This window comes from Labrus mixtus, chromosome 5, assembly GCF_963584025.1.
Source record: "Labrus mixtus chromosome 5, fLabMix1.1, whole genome shotgun sequence".
Classification (NCBI taxonomy): Eukaryota; Metazoa; Chordata; class Actinopteri; order Labriformes; family Labridae; genus Labrus; species Labrus mixtus.
This window is the reverse complement of record NC_083616.1, coordinates 22,378,222-22,394,561: the sequence shown is the minus strand read 5'-3', so window position 1 is coordinate 22,394,561 and position 16,340 is coordinate 22,378,222. Positions and strand designations below refer to the sequence as shown.

Genomic DNA, 16,340 nt, shown 5'->3' with positions numbered 1-16,340 from the left:
AAAACTACAAATAGCAGCAGATTCAAGATTACAGGACGATACAACGTCGTTCAAACTTCACCGTTTTAACCTTTAGATGGCAACCTTTAACGTGACGTGGCTTCTTGCATCCAGATGTCAAGGTAGATAAAATCAGCCCAGCTCTGTATCCGGTTTATATAGCACTAGAATAGAATAGATGTTTATTGCCATTTGCACAGGTACAGGACAGTACAGGTACATTGGAATTTCTCCCTGAGTCAGCTTCTACAAAAAAAAGTTAAAATTATATATAAAATAGAATAGCATTGTAAGAAAAAAAGAGTAGAAAAGTACAAATAAATAAGTTGTAGTAACAGCTAAGTGATTTAAAATAAACTGTACAGAAGTTATACACTGTATTAAAACAAATATATAATACAAAATAAATAACAAGGGGAACACTGTACAATGAAATGAAAACATAAATACGTTTTCTTATTGCGCCTGATGTTATTGCACACGTATTTTTCACATTATATAATTGCACTGTGTTTTTTTGTTTTTAAGGTTAATATTGCACACTTGTATTGCACTGTGAGGTGGTCACCTGTCTGTAAATATTTACGTTTAAAAATAAGTTGCGTCTTATTTGGGGAAGCAAGGACGGACTCTTAATTTGAAAATCATAAACCGGAAGTATCCGGTGTTTAGCCTTTAGCTTGACGCGGCTCATCTCCTCCGTGGCATCCCTGCTCCTGTCAGCCCCACAAATGAACGACCACCGCCGGTGACAGAGGATGCCGAGGCCTGGTTCATCTTAACGGGACATGAAAACTCGGGGATAACGAGATTAAAAAAAGAAAGGAACATCACCTGTTTAAAGTTAGTGTCGGCTTGGTAAACATTTTTTTTGTAATCGCGGAAATGACCCAGATGTCTTTTTGGACAGATGTTGCTAGCTAGCTTAGCATTGTCTGTGTGTGCAGCTTGTTTCTGCAACTCAGGCTGTTAATGTGAACTTGTTTGTCCTGCTCTGTGTTTGAACTGAGGCGGACGAGCGTGCGTGTATTAGCTGTCTGTGTAGAAACGTGTTCAATGTCGTATCCAGCTACATAACATCCAGGTATAAGTGGAAGGTGCAGGTGCAGCATGTTGGCCTTTACATCAAGTTTCAGACAGGGCTGGGGAAAAGATATCACCTGAGAAGTGTTTGTGCCAGATATTACTCAAGAGTACAGTGTGATACATTGTAGGGTGGAGGACCTTATCTTCACTTTTATTGTTGTTACATTTTCATGTAAAAAGTACAAGGGTCATTGTTTAAAGACCATTTACTACCATCCAATATAACATACAACAAAACCCAATATAAGCAACAATCAAAAGAGTATCTTAGCAGAAGATAACATTTGGCAGACAGGAAATTGGAGTAAGGGATATATACTAATGAAGCCCAGACAACACACAGTCTCTGAAGTGATTTGTAAGATGACAGTGTTCAGGGATTGTCTCAAATAAAAGTCAGTTTGTCCCCCCCGGTGGATTTTAGAAAATCTCACCAATAGCAAAAAAAAATGGTATTATTTTCTAAACCAATCCGGTATCAGTCAGTCCTTGCAGGTATCTGAACTACATTAACATCCTAACCAAGACATAAACCTGATCAGCAGGAAGTTGCAGCGGGACAGGTTTTGTAAAAAAACAAAAAAAACAAAGATGTCTGTCAGGTAGAATCTATGTTGACACCTGTATTGGTGTGAAGGATTTTTTTGAAATATAAAAACTGTAGAGGCAAAGCAGGAACAGTTGATCCAGTTTCTCAGGATTATCGAAAGCTGATATTTGGTATGTTCACAAATTAATAAAAAAGGATATTGTCAGGGTTATTGTTTTTTTTGAAAAACTCAGCCCAGCATAAATACACAGAAGTCTTATTTTCTCTCCAAACACCGGAAATCATATCACAATTTTAAAGTTTTTAATCTCTCTTTTCCAGGCCCGGTTAAGTGATATAAAATGGAGTGATGATGTTTGCTGTTGACTGAAGTCCCCTTTCCAAAAAAGAAAAAGAAAATGAAGAGGAGGCTGCTTCGTGGTTTCCTGTCGGAGGTTTCCGTCAGGATGGCTCTGCTGGTTGTGTTCCTGTGAGTTTGGCTCATTTGCATCGTTGTTTTATTGATCCATAATTTGTAAGGCAAACCATTTTTTAATGATGAGCAAACAAACAGAAACTTATCTCTCTCTCTCTGTCTGTCTCTCTCTCTGTCTCTCTCTCTGTCTGTCTGTCTCTCTCTCTCTCTCTGTCTGTCTCTCTCTTTCTCTCTGTCTCTCTGTCTCTGTCTCTCTGTATCTGTCTCTGTCTCTCTGTCTCTCTCTCTCTCTCTCTGTCTCTCTGTCTCTCTCTCTCTCTCTGTCTCTCTCTCTCTCTCTGTCTCTCTGTGTCTCTCTCTCTCTCTCTCTGTCTCTGTCTCTCTCTCTCTGTCTCTCTGTCTCTCTCTCTCTCTGTCTCTCTCTCTCTGTCTCTCTCTCTGTCTCTGTCTCTCTGTCTCTCTGTCTCTCTGTCTCTATCTCTCTCTCTGTCTCTCTCTCTCTGTCTCTCTCTCTGTCTCTCTGTCTCTCTGTCTCTCTCTCTCTCTCTCTGTCTCTCTCTCTGTCTCTCTCTCTCTCTCTGTCTCTCTCTCTCTCTCTGTCTCTCTCTCTCTCTCTCTGTCTCTCTCTCTCTCTCTCTGTCTCTCTCTCTGTCTCTCTCTCTCTCTCTGTCTCTCTCTCTGTGTCTCTCTCTCTGTCTCTCTGTCTCTCTCTCTCTATGTGTCTCTCTCTGTCTCTCTCTCTCTCTCTGTCTCTCTCTCTGTCTCTCTCTCTCTCTCTCTCTCTCTCTGTCTCTCTCTCTCTCTCTGTCTCTCTCTCTCTCTCTCTGTCTCTCTCTCTGTCTCTCTCTGTCTCTCTCTCTCTCTCTGTCTCTCTCTCTCTCTCTCTCTCTGTCTCTCTCTCTCTCTCTCTGTCTCTCTCTCTCTCTCTGTCTCTCTCTCTGTGTCTCTCTCTCTGTCTCTCTCTCTCTATGTGTCTCTCTCTGTCTCTCTCTCTCTGTCTCTCTCTCTCTCTCTCTCTGTCTCTCTCTGTCTCTCTCTGTCTCTCTCTCTCTCTCTCTCTGTCTCTCTCTGTCTCTCTCTCTCTCTGTCTCTCTATCTGTCTCTCTCTCTGTCTCTCTGTCTCTGTCTCTCTGTCTCTCTCTGTCTCTCTCTCTCTCTCTCTCTCTCTCTCTCTCTCTCTCTCTCTCTCTCTCTCTGTGTGTGTAGTGTGACAGAGCAGCTTACTCCTTTCTTCCGTGAGATCCAGCCTGAGGAGATGTGGTTGTATAAATTCCATCGTGTGGAGCGAGACCACGTCCCAACCTCTCTCATGTTTGTAAGTCATGGTTTTGGATGTCGTCTTAAAATGAAACAGTTAATGCACAGGTCATTTAGTCATCCCTGACAGAAATCAAAGTGGCGTTTCGTTGCGTAGTTTTAGTTAAAATGTATGTTCCTGCTGAAAGACAAACAATAATTAGACATTAAGCGGATTAAATTTTTATACCTGTCGTCTTTTTTTTGCTTGCATCAGAGTGTGGCGGTTTTCACCCCACTGATTGTAGTCCTGGTGTTCACCTTCATGAAGAAGACGGAGAGAGGAGATCTGAAGGAGGCTTCGCTAGGTAAGAAGAAAGCTGCGCACAAACTTTCAGTGTTTCATATTAAATGCTTAATGTGGTGCAGTTACCTACGTTGACGTATGTGTTGTGTTTCTTTTTCAGCTGTGACTCTGACTCTGGTGCTGAACGGAGTTTTTACAAATGTCATCAAACTTGTTGTTGGCAGGTAAAAATGTTTCCCAACAATCTGGCAGATGATTATGAAACTCAGTGTTGCAGCAGATGAAAGCCTAAGTGTGTCCTCTCTTGTGTTTGTCGCTGCCTCAGGCCACGGCCGGACTTCTTTTATCGCTGTTTCCCAGACGGTCAGATGAACCTGGAGTTACGGTGCAGTGGTGACCCAGATGTGGTCATAGAGGGAAGAAAGAGCTTTCCGAGTGGACACTCTTCCTGTAAGAGCCTTTCATGGTTAACTATGCCTCAGTAACTGCTACGTTTTCACCAGCGGGCATAAGGAAGAGAAACAAATGCACCAAGTGGGGCAGGAGGGCACGAGATATTTCTGAAAGTAGATGTATTGAAGTGTATTTTAGCCCGCAGGCTCTTTGTTGTGTTAGCAATTTAGCATCCTATGATACTGCAAAAGAGCACTTCTCTGACTTCTAACCCCGTTCTTTCTTTGCCGTTTTTATTTCCTGTGAGTTGTCTCTGTTTCTGTAAAAAAAAAAAAAAAAAAATCCTCTGGCTCTGATCACCCTCTCTGTCCTTTCTCCTGGTTCTAGTTGCCTTTGCAGGTTTAGGCTTCACAGCGCTGTACATCGCAGGAAAGCTGCGCTGCTTCAATGCAGTAGGCCAAGGCAGAGCGTGGCGGCTGTGTGCCTTCCTCACCCCTTTACTTATTGCAACGGTGATCGCCCTCTCCAGAACCTGCGACTATAAACACCACTGGCAAGGTCAGAATCACAGAAATGTCTCTAATGGCACAAAAAAAACATTTGCATTGCATTGTGACAAAGATCAAAACATGGTTTAGAGGGAAAAGGACTTTTATGACTAATAAGGTTGAATTGCCATTTTCTTTATTATTATTATTCAATCTGACATGATGTCCCCCTCCCCCTTTTCTGTTATGATGAGGAGGGATATTTTGCTCTAGCCAGTCAGCAGCTGAGCAGCCAGTTTACATGAGAGCTGTTATAACAGCAACTCGGATCATCTTTATGTTTTCAATGCCGATTGAAGATGGACGATGATCTATCAACGAGTCTGTGAGTTGAACTTTGCAGAAAAAGGACAAAGAAACGTTTCCTTACGTGTGGTCTTTGGTATTACAATGTTTTTGAAGTTTAGGCCTTCCTTGAAGTGTGTTAGCTCATTTATGAAGATTAAGAACAGTTTTTCATAAATCTACATTTGTGGATGAATTGTTTGCCGACGATCAGAGTAATTTACTTTAGTTAGTTCAAATGCAGCTTTTGAGGCTGAGAGGTGATAGTGGCTACGCTACACCACAGTGTATGACCGGGGGGGGGGGGAAGCTGGTGAAGCAAATGGCGAATTCTCTGTCTTGAAGTCTACACAGGCTACGGAGGTTGGATCCTTTGTAGCCTGCGTCCTTGGAAGGATGTTGTCCCCGAAATTGAGACGCAGCTATAGAGTACAACATCAAAAACCCTTTTCATATTGCCATTCCACAACAGCGCCAGAAGGAATGCTGTCAGCAGCTTAATATTAGTGTCACAGTCTGTGAATTCACATTGCCTTACGGCGTTGCAGAAGCACAAGAAAGCACAGCACAGCAGGAGCTCCACATACACACAGTAAGACTTGCACACACACACACAGCGCAACTCCCTCACCATCACTCCCCTGTAACGCCTGTGTGACTACTGTACCTCCAAAGAGGGGGGGATAACTTCTTCCCCCCCCATCACACTTCCATGACATTTATATTGAATACGAAACGTCACAGGGACGTAAATATTGGTCCTTGAAACAGCAGTCTGAATGGGGCTATAAAGTACAGCATCACAAACCAGTGGATTACAACCACTTGCTTTCTGTTTGCTTGGTGTTTTTCCCTTAAATATTGTACTTAAGAGCAGAAGATATAAGAAAGCCTAAGTGTGCAGCTGCAGACTCAAAACCCTCATCTCATCTGTGTGTGTGTTTTTCTCTCTCTCTCTTTCTGCAGATGTGTTGGTGGGTTCTCTGCTGGGCCTGGCCTTCGCCTGGCTGTGTTACAGACAGCACTACCCTCCTCTTCAGGACCCAGACTGCCACAGGCCTCTGCGTCACAGAGACACTGTTCCCGCCGCACAGGAGCGCAAGCTGGCCAACTCCAACTACATCCTGCCCCTGTAGAACACCTGTAACTGGATTATACTCTTTACTGGTGTTGTTAATACTGGGTTACATGGTAATCCTTCTTATTGGAGTTTGTAAGTCTTTAGGGCTGAACAGTTCGTCAATATTCATTGTTTTATTTTCAATCATTCTAAAGGTATTGTTGGATATTCTTTTATTTGGTGATAAGGGACACATGGTTTGATTTTGTTACTTAAAGGACACTTTAATCCTCTGAATGGTTTCTGAAACACTTGACTGTAGCTGTTTATAACGACTCCAGTTTAACAATCCAAAGAGGTTGAACAACAGCTACATTAACAACCTGAGGTGTGGGATTTTCAACCTAAACTTATATAAATACTCACAGAATTGATCAATACCGGAGGGTTGGTAATTATCAGGACATTTACTTTTTACCTGTATGGCCCTGTCTGCACAGCCTGTGTACTGTGCCTGTTGATCACTTTAAATACTAACATCAGATAAGTAGGTTAGCTCTTTGCACTGAAAGTCTACTGCCCATCACCGTCTGGCTCAGCTGCTGTAAAACTATTTCCATGTAGGCATCACTGTTTTCTGATTGGTTCTGTTAAAGTAAAAGAAAAAAAAAGAAGAGGAGTTCATACTTGAGGATAAACATACAGACCTGGATGTTTGTTCCTTCCTGACCCTGAATTGGTGTCCAAACACTTGTGTGACTAATCAGTAGGCTATAAAGGGATCAACAACACAATGAAGATTGTTTTTTTGTATGTAACATCTGACGGTTGGAGCTTCTCAAATATTTTAAATAAGTTGATTTTGGTCTGTCAGTAGGTAAAAAGGCAGTTTGAACAGAGGAAAAAAAGGTAATGTTATTTTCTCCCGTTTCTCAAACATACTTATTAATGAATCAGTTCACGTAGAAGGAAATGATGACATAAGATTATAATCATTAGTTTCAGCCTGGATGTAAAGGGTCCACTTTTTAATGATTGATTCTGTTTGAGCTGCAAAAGTGTTCTTCAGAGAGTGAAGCTGGTTCAGGTGTGATCACATGACCCACAACTAGAGACTGATTGATCACTGTTTCACTGAACCATTCAAGTCTACAGTTGTAAATAAGAACAAGGGAGGCATCTCTCTCCTATGAATGTTTTCATGTTTATGACTGCATGATGCCACTCAATGAAGAAGACTGAGAGACGGTTCAAAGCTTCAAATATTTAGCACATGGACCTTGAAGCTGAGTCTAGCAGAATCATTAAGAGTTTTTTTGTGACAGAGTCATACCTTATTCCATAAAAAGCCAAGACCAACAATGTCTTCAGTTATACAGGGGTTTTCTCCACTTCTCCAGCTCGTCTGTGACACTTTTCTTTTTAATCCACTTTAAATTGTACTCTAAAAGAAACTTTTCTATGTCTTCACCTGAAAGTAGATGGAATATGTCAAAATGTTTTCTTTCATTACATGAAGAGCTGCAAATAAGTGGACGAAACTTTTAGATGCATGTCAGCGTAGACGAAAGGCAAAGTCCAATACTGTACATATGAAGTAGGAGGAGTTCATTGTTGGTTTTGGTCTTTTCATGGAATTATTGACAACAATGAGAAAACAATAAACATCATTAGATTGATCTTCTTAGGGGATAACGGTCCCAGGATTTTACTTGAGCTCTGTCATAAACGTTTATGTATTCTCATTGTGCATATTAACATGTTAATGAAATCACTCGTTAAGCATCAACGAGCTGCTCTTTGCAGCTTCGCTCACTACTTAAAGTCTTTCTGTCTCTGATGGAAGTATTTTCATTCACAGATTGATTTCTATTTTGAAACGGTTCATATCGTGTGCCCAGTCCTCAGTGTAAATGCCGTAATGTAGCAGATTCAAGATTCAAGATTTTTATTTGTCACATGCTCATACAGATGTGCAGTGAAATGTAAGCTTGTCCTCAAAAAAGATCATCACAACGAAGCAGTGAGTGGTCAGCACACAGCTGATCACAAGTTAACATGACTGTACAGAACTATCAGATACATGTTTCAGTGGTCTCAGGCTTATTATAGGTCTGGTTTGAATTGCTGTTCAGAGGCCAGGCTTTATGTTAACCTCTCCAGGTGATGGTGCTAGCCTCCCAGTGTTCATGCTGGTTAGGTTTTCTATCCTGCTAATTCTCTCGCTCTGTTTTTCTTTTTGGTTTATTTCATTTAAGGCGATAGACACTTCTGTAAGTTATTTAATTATTATGTTATGTTTGTGGACTTTTTCTTTTTTTCAGTTTTGTCTATCATTCATGCTTTTTCATTGGAGAAAAATAAGATCAGTTTTACCCAGATGTGACTGTTTTTTCAGGTTGGAAAGAGAGGAAACAGATGACCACTTACGTTTCAGTTTTAGTGTGAAACCAGCCAAAGTTTTGCAGGGTCAAAAGAAGCACTTTTTGCTCATTGAGCTTAAAATAACTGGGTCACAGCGCTTTCAGACCAAACTTGGCAGAAGAAAAAAAAGAAGAATTTGTGCCTTTGTTTACTACATTATGTTATTGCTGTTAGATAATGAATGAAGTATATACTGCACGTTACAGTATATGTTCACTGTCATGTTGTGGAAACAAATTTTGTTTTCATTCTTTGCAATCCTTGTTGTTTACTCTTTGTCAGATACTTTGTGATGTGAAACATTTGGCATGCAGCCTCTCTTAACCTCTGAAAACATCTTTAAGTTCTCTTCATACTCTATTGGTTGGTGGACTAAAATGTGAAGTTTTTAAGGTGGAATCATGTTTAACTCGCCTGTCAATCTTAACCAGGTTGTTGTGATGGTGTACAGTTCTAAGTGTATTTATGATTTGGGGGCTCGTAGGAGTTTACTTGACTTTTAACTTATTTCTTTACCTTAAATGTAATTATTTTATGTCCTGAAAGTAGTTCACATTTTTTAGGGCGCACAGGTTTTAGCAAAACAACAAAGGAAATCCTCATCAGAGTTTGCTTCATTTTTTTAAAGAAAATCCTGCATGTTTCACACATACAGTGCACATTATTTCCTTCAATACTTCACACAAATCCCCTACACATAAATGATGTACATGTTACTGCATCAGATCTTCAGATATACTGTCATGATAAGGGATTATACACAAACTTGCCTGTCTGCTTTATTGATGTCATCATGATTTGCCTTGGCTTGCAGGAGCACATAGCAGCAGTTCATGCGAATACAGTTTCCTGATTGTACATGTTGTGATGCTTTTAATGACTTTTGTGACACTTAATGATGTTTCTACATAATATTACAATATATGCTGTCCTTTGCTTATCTTCTGTGAGTCAGCAGTCATTATTTATTTGTGTGTGTTATGTTAACAGGTACTAGTTAAGACTATGAACTTCTGCAAAAAAAATTAACTACAAATATTTAAGTAGGATTATGAAGCAGTAGCAGCAATACAAATGTGCAGACTGTTACTTATTTCAGATTTAATGCTGTTTTAAGTGAAATACCGTTGTTGTTGTTGTTGTTTTAATCCAAATGGTAAATCAAATAATTATAATAACTTGAGGTCACCTACATGTTATAGTACACTTTCTGTCTGCTGTATGCTCCGTACCAAATATAACAGACCTACTGAAGGTATCTGTATAACACAGGGATGGGCAGCTTTGGTCACAGCAAGGGCCACATTCATTTAATTCTGACTGCCAGGGGGCCAAATTGTAGGATACAAAAACGATGACAGTCGATTATTCAATTCAATTCAATTAAAAAAAACTTTATTTGTCCCCGGGGGGGGGGGGGGGGGGGCAATTCAAAGGCTCTCAAATCTATCTCAACATATACCAGTGATCAAATATTATTATTATTCTGGTTTTCATGATTTCATGGCTGATTTTTGTCGTGTTTTTCTTATTAAAAAATGTAAAAAAAAATCGACCTGAGGGGCCACGTTGAGGGTTGATGGGGGCCGCGTGTGGCCCCCGGGCCGCCAGTTGCCCACCCCTGGTATAACATACAACACGCTACCTGGCTTTGGTTCTTTGTGTGAGAGCAGCTTTTGTTTTTGTGGGCGTGGTCTATGACGTACGTTAATTCCCTCGCCGTGATTGGCTGGGAGTGACGTCCCCGATTTTGGCGCCACATTTCCAACAAGGAACACAGACGGACGGGCACTGCTGCGGGGAAAAGGCTTCAAAAATAAACACCGCCGTTCATGCGACTTTAGTGCCATAGCTTTTAATTTTAAACGTTTTTAAGTCGATAGTTTTAAGAATGTTTATCACGGACATAAGGAAGGACTTTTATGAAGTTGTCGCCAACCAGGTACGTTTTCGAGCTAACCTGTCACACCACACTGTTTGCTAATGATACTAGCGCTTACCCGCTGTTATAATAGTAAGTTAGCTGTGGCTAAATTGACTCTACAGCACTGTAACAATACACTTTGGTTTCAGAGAGTGGCTCTGTTGGTGGCCTCAGACATCGACGCCCTCTGTGCCTGTAAGATACTGCAGGTAAGACAATATGCTATCTGTTAGCAAGTTAACATCTGTCTTTTATGAACCTAGTTTTGGTTAACTCGGCGTCTTTGCCATCAGGTGACTTACATTTGTATTTAAATATATTGAATCTGCTCTATTTTAAGCTTATGTTGTCCGACTTTATTGATAGGCTCTACTTTAGTTTGTTTCCTTATTGGCAGCTGTAAGTGTTGTTTACACTTTTTGATTCATAGTTCAAATATCAAGTTAATGTCAATACAATCTTTTCACATTTTCACACACAGGTTCTGCATTTTCATTGACACACTGGCTACAAATTCAGTGTTACTGCGCCCTACTTTGTCAGTGAGGAATAAGTCAATTAGACAATTACAATGTTACAATTCACTTAGCAGACGCTTTTATCCAAAGCGACGTACATCAGAGAGTAAGTACAACACTAATCCATTCATACACCGCCACCGAAGCAGCGGGAGCAATGCGGGGTGAAGTGTCTTGCCCAAGGACACATCGGACATGCTGCTCAGCCGGGGATTGAGCCGTCAAACTTCTGGTTGAGAGGCGACGACTCTACCGACTGAGCCACAGCCGCCCCTATAATCACTGATTGTTTGTTTTTTTTGTCTCTACCAGGCTCTGTTTCACTGTGACCAGGTCCAGTACACACTTGTGCCAGTTAAAGGCTGGCAGGACCTCGGTACTGCCTTCCTTGAACACAAGGAGCAGGTAAAGATCAAATCAGACACTGGAGGCTAAACAAGGCAGGACCCGTCGTTGTCACTGTTAACTAAATGTAGTTCTTTGGTGTCCTTCAGTTTAAGTACTTTGTCCTCATCAACTGTGGGGCAAATGTTGACCTTCTCGAGATGCTTCAGCCAGATGACGACGCCATCTTCTTCATCTGTGACACTCACCGGCCTGTAGATGTTATTAATGTCTACAATGACACCCAGGTGATGAATAATGAATTCTCAACCTGTTGCATCATCTGTTTAAAAAATCTGTTAGGGATACGTAATGTTTAACCACATACTTGTGACACTTTTGTCAAGCTGTTCTTCTTCTTACAACCCTTGTCATCTCATTTACAGATAAAGCTGCTAATTAAACAGGATGATGACCTTGGTGTGCCCTCATATGATGATATCTTTAGAGATGAAGAAGAGGAGGGAGATGACTCTGGAAATGAAAGTGATGAAGGCACAGAGCCTTCTGGGAAACGCAGGAGATATGATGAAGTACGTGTTCAACAGGATAAGAATTCAAAACTGAAATGAATCAAGATTGTGTTGACCGGACTAGTGATTGTGTGTCTGTGTCTGTGGTCGTATTGTTACAGGGCGCAGTGGAGCGGAGGATTGAAAGACAGAGAGCGAAGAGGGAGTGGGAGGCTCGAAGGTAACATGTTTTTGAAGTAGATGTAAGAATGATGTTTGGATTAAAGACCTCATGTTTCTTTATGACACTAACATTTCACTCAATTTTCAGGAGGGAAATCTTGTTTGACTATGAGCAGTATGAATATCATGGGACCTCTGTGAGTTGTTCTTTTTCAAGAGTTTTTTTCTTTTTGATGAAATGAAATATATGCTTTATATCTGTAAACTTACTCAGGACTTTCACCTCACATATTTTGTTATAAGTCTTCCTGAAAGTAGGAGTATAAATGTTTTCTATTTTCTTTGTCAGGCTGCCATGATGTTTTTCGAGCTGGCATGGGTGTTGACTAAAGACACCAAAGACATGCTTTGGTAATACATCTGATGTACCCTTGTTTTCTTAATATATAAACATTCACTGTGCAGACTTTTTGATTTAGATTGACTTTTTTCTTTTCAGGTGGGCGGTCATTGGCCTGACAGACCAGTCGGTTCATGATAAAATCACACAGTAAGAACGGCGTAATATAAGATGTAATTGCTGCGTTTTTGCATTATGTTGTCGGCCTGATGTTGCTTATGTATTCTTGCCTGCCTGCTGTCTTTTTAGTATGAAGTATATAACAGACATCGCCACAATGCAGCGTCACGTTTCCCGCCACAACCACCGAAATGAGGATGAGGAGAACTCCCTCTCCATCGACTGCATGAGGATTTCCTTTGAATACGAGTATCCTAAATTATTTGACAAGTTATCACAACAGGTCTTTACATCACAGAATTCCCCTTGTACAAAAAAATCCCTCATTTAAACTCTTTATTGCTTTGACTTTTCCTTAACTCTTCGCTTCAGCCTCCGTCTAACCCTCTACCAGCACTGGTCCCTGTATGAGAGTATCTGTAATTCATGTTATACATCATGCAACTTCAAGCTTTGGACATTAAATGGCCAAAAGAAACTCCAGGAGTTCCTAGCTGACATGGGGTAAAGTACCTAAAAAATGATTGTTTTATGTTAATAGTGCAGCATCTATCAGCAAGAGTACAACTTTTAAGTGGACTTAGATGCAAGTCTGGGTGAAATAAAGCTGCATTTCCTTTCTTATTAACAGACTGCCTCTAAAGCAAGTAAAACAGAAATTTAACTCCATGGACATGTCAATCAAAGAGAACCTCAGGGACGTCATTGAGGAGTCGTCAAATAAATACGGGTATGAATCCCTAAAACAGCTTAAACAAAAATAACTTAACTTGCTTCTACACCGAAATGCAATTATTGATTTTTTTTTTCCCCTTTTCACCCTCTATCAGTATGAAGGACATCCGCATCCAGACATTCGGTGTTCACTTTGGCTTTAAGAATCGCTTCCTGGCCAGTGACATGGTCCATTCTACCGCTGCCTTGCTGGAGAGCACTGAGAAAGACGAGAGTGATGGGGACAACTTCATCAAGGCTCTGGACTCTCTTTCCAGGTGTGTAGTACAAACCTCAAGTTAGTTTATGACAGAACTCTAGGATCAAAGATGTTGATATGCTCAGAATGAGTGGTTTAAAGCTGTATAATATCAGTTATTCATCGGATTGTAATAATTTTAAGTGGACCTTCTGCTTGTATCTTTTATTCTGTGTAGGAGTAACCTCGATCGTCTGAATTCAGGCATTGACCTGGCGAAAAAGAAGCTGATGGCGATCCAGCAAACTGTAGCCAGCTGCATCTGTACTAACCTCATCCTGTCTCAGGGACCCTTCCTCTACTGCTACCTCATGGAGGTATGAGTGTGTGTGCAAGTCTGTGTGTGGATTCTTCTTAACAGTACACAGTATTTTCGCTCATTACCTTTCTCCTTCTGCCGTCTCGTGTGTAGGGAACACCTGATGTGAAGGTCTTTTCTAAGCCCGTGGCCTTGACTCTGCTCTGCAAATACCTCCTGAAGGCCTTTGTCCATTCTGTAAGTATCACACTGAATTAAAACTGTCAAAAATATCCTGTTTCTTTTTTTTTTTTTTTTTAACTCTTTCATTCATGCTGTTATTTTCTTGTAGACGAGGAACAAGCGCTGCAAACTGCTTCCTCTTATCATGGCTGCTCCAAAGGATGTGGAGAAAGGAACTGTCATTATTGTGGGAATCCCACCTGAGTCTGAAACATCTGACAAAAAGAAGTAAGACTTCTCTTTTTAAATATAAATAAATACAAATTCAATATGCTAGTTGAAAATGCAATGTCTTATTTACAGATTTTTTGATAACCTATTTGTGTGTGTAAAAAAAAAAAAAATCAGAATTATATGTGATTCTATGTGGACTATAACATCAAATACACCACATCTCTTACTAGAACTGTTTTTTTTTCTTACCATGATATTTGTTGCTTTAAGAGAAAGATTTTCTCAGCTTCAATTTCAATTCAAGGAACATTTAAAACACATTTGCCTTTCATTTCTTTGTATTAGTATTATTCTAGGCTGATAGCAGGGTTGATAATTAATTGGTTCTGTTTTGATAGAGCAGAATTCAAGGTGATGTCCAAAGTCCTAAAAAAAGATATTTTAGATTGATCAGGGATCCAAATTGAACTGATTTTCCGACTCGAAACATTGACCCACAAGACTTAAATTATCCATGCAAATGTTTCCCACATTAAAAGAACTTGGACAGGTATATTTACGACCTATTAAGTATATTTGTTAGCTTTTTTGTTCTTTCCAAATCACTTCCCGGGTTTATTAAAAACAGAGAAAATCCTTCCTATTGAAGAAGTCGACCCCAGAGAAACTTTGGTTTCATTTAATGGCTGAATTAGTGGATTCTAATGGAACTTTTTTTTAAAATTGTTTTTCAAAGTGATTGATTTAATGCTAATTGATACTGTTGTAATATGTGTAAATGTATTACATTCAGCCTAATTTTCATCTCTTCAGTTTCTTTGGTCGAGCGTTTGAAAAAGCTGCAGAGAGCACGAGCTCCAGAACTCTTCATGACCACTTTGATTCTTCAAGTAAGAGATTTGATCATTTACTTTTATTTATGTCATGCTGTGTTCATGTCCTCCCTTTATTTTTTCATGTGGGGGGGTTGTATGTTTCTGCTCAGACACAAGGTGGCAGCCTTGTCCTCATTTCTACCAGAGCTGTTTTCTAAACAGACTGACAGATGTATTCAGGACTACCTAACTATTCATTCTGACCCGTTTTCCTTTTTCTGTGCAGTCATTGAGCTGAAGATGGAGGACAGGAGCAAGTTTCTGGACGCACTCATCACTCTGCTGTCATGAGAACAAATCAGTTTAGAGGTTGAGTTCTTGGTTTGTCTCTGGAACAGTGTAAGTGCTTCTGTAGTCCACACTTCTCGTCAAACATGACCAAAACTAGTCAGTCCCAACAGACACCAGCACCAGAGTTTTAATCGTTTTTATTTGTATATTATTGTACAGTCTTTTTGTAAATGTATGGAAGTCTTATCTTTTAGTTTTTCTTTAGATCTGTCTTTTATTTCTGTCCATGTTTGTGAGTGTTTCATCACATTTTAATGTTTTTTTAACATGTTTAAATAAATTTAAATATTTGACATCATCATTCTGTCAGCCTTTTGTCAAAGAGTATCACGTTTGCAACAGCTGTTATTATTGTTACTCACAGTTTGATGAGAGCTTTGAAATGTTGGAAAATGTCATCACACCGCTAATAGATGATGATATGCAATTCAAGTTAAAATTGACACAATCTAAACATTTCTTCAAAAAGGAACTGAGGGCTGATCATATCTTACGTTCTTAAAGAAGATAATTATTTGGTGAAACTGTGGATAACAGAAATATGAAAAAAAACAAACAAGAGGTGAAGCTTATTTCCTCCACATGTAGAGATACAGCTAATGTCAGCTGTATCTGTTCCACATAGAGCAGTGACTCAGAGGTAGTCAGTAATGTCTCAAACTAAAGGTTGGTGGTTCATCCCCAGCTCCTGCAGTCCACATGTTTAAGTATCTTTGCTTCCCAATGGCATAGCCAGCGGTGTTTGAAGGCATTTTTTAAATAGAATTATTTAACACTGATGCTCACTTTACATAGTATCCTCTGCCATCAGTGTATGAACAGGTGAATGTCACATTTGGGATTTGAGTAGTTGGGCTTGACCGGGACTAGACTAGAAAATGATATGTACCTTTTTGGGGGCAAACTACCATAAAACAAAATACTTCTTTAATTAAAAATAAGTGACTGACTGTAGGAAAGCATTAACATGAATGTTTTAGTCCCGATACCAAAGCCTGGGCTGTGTAGGCCTGATGCCTCATTTGATAGGTGATGTCAATACTGTCAGAAACAAAAATAGCATCGATAGATTTCCCCTTAAAAGTTTGTTGGATTTAAATTGTTTATTTACTACACTTTGTTGTCAACTTCCACCTCTAGTCACACTTCATCCCTTAACTTTGCCATCGTCCTGCTGTCAACTACTTCTTTAATTAACTTCTGTTCACTCATTCACTTCATTCATTTCATAAGCGTCACCCTGAAGATACTTGAAGGCGTG

General features: G+C 39.9%; 2 protein-coding genes across 3 annotated transcripts; both read left to right on the top strand.

Annotated features, from left to right (window-relative positions):
• Positions 1–685: 685 nt before the first annotated feature.
• On the top strand, positions 686–9,244 carry plpp5 (phospholipid phosphatase 5). 2 transcript variants are annotated; one of them, XM_061038627.1, is made up of 8 exons: positions 686–843; positions 1,958–2,105; positions 3,258–3,366; positions 3,565–3,655; positions 3,755–3,818; positions 3,920–4,044; positions 4,375–4,545; positions 5,787–9,244. In XM_061038627.1, exons 2-8 carry the CDS (start codon positions 2,035–2,037, stop codon positions 5,954–5,956), a joined length of 801 nt encoding a protein of 266 aa, XP_060894610.1. In that variant the 5' UTR covers positions 686–843; positions 1,958–2,034; the 3' UTR covers positions 5,957–9,244. The 2 variants fall into 2 exon arrangements, with proteins under 2 accessions (XP_060894610.1, XP_060894609.1); XM_061038626.1 differs by having other exon boundaries at positions 686–858.
• Positions 9,245–10,097: 853 nt separating this feature from the next.
• Positions 10,098–15,377, top strand: cdc45 (CDC45 cell division cycle 45 homolog (S. cerevisiae)). Its single transcript, XM_061038611.1, has 18 exons — positions 10,098–10,246; positions 10,378–10,437; positions 11,059–11,151; positions 11,241–11,378; positions 11,517–11,663; positions 11,765–11,823; positions 11,914–11,962; positions 12,115–12,176; positions 12,265–12,315; positions 12,415–12,534; positions 12,658–12,789; positions 12,917–13,015; positions 13,116–13,277; positions 13,437–13,575; positions 13,671–13,754; positions 13,849–13,967; positions 14,727–14,803; positions 15,015–15,377. The coding sequence occupies exons 1-18, from the start codon at positions 10,196–10,198 to the stop codon at positions 15,077–15,079; spliced, it is 1,707 nt and encodes a 568-aa protein (XP_060894594.1). The 5' UTR covers positions 10,098–10,195; the 3' UTR covers positions 15,080–15,377.
• Positions 15,378–16,340: the final 963 nt, after the last annotated feature.

Excerpts from the sequence above, each read along its gene's own strand:
- cdc45 (XM_061038611.1), top strand. The coding sequence starts at position 10,196 with ATGTTTATCACGGACATAAGGAAGGACTTTTATGAAGTTGTCGCCAAC. Across the intron at positions 12,790-12,916 it reads GAGTTCCTAGCTGACATGGG|ACTGCCTCTAAAGCAAGTAA; the intron begins GTAAAGTACCTA and ends TCTTATTAACAG. Across the intron at positions 14,804-15,014 it reads TGACCACTTTGATTCTTCAA|TCATTGAGCTGAAGATGGAG; the intron begins GTAAGAGATTTG and ends TTTTCTGTGCAG.
- plpp5 (XM_061038627.1), top strand. The coding sequence starts at position 2,035 with ATGAAGAGGAGGCTGCTTCGTGGTTTCCTGTCGGAGGTTTCCGTCAGG. Across the intron at positions 2,106-3,257 it reads GCTCTGCTGGTTGTGTTCCT|TGTGACAGAGCAGCTTACTC; the intron begins GTGAGTTTGGCT and ends CTGTGTGTGTAG. Across the intron at positions 4,045-4,374 it reads TCCGAGTGGACACTCTTCCT|TTGCCTTTGCAGGTTTAGGC; the intron begins GTAAGAGCCTTT and ends TCCTGGTTCTAG.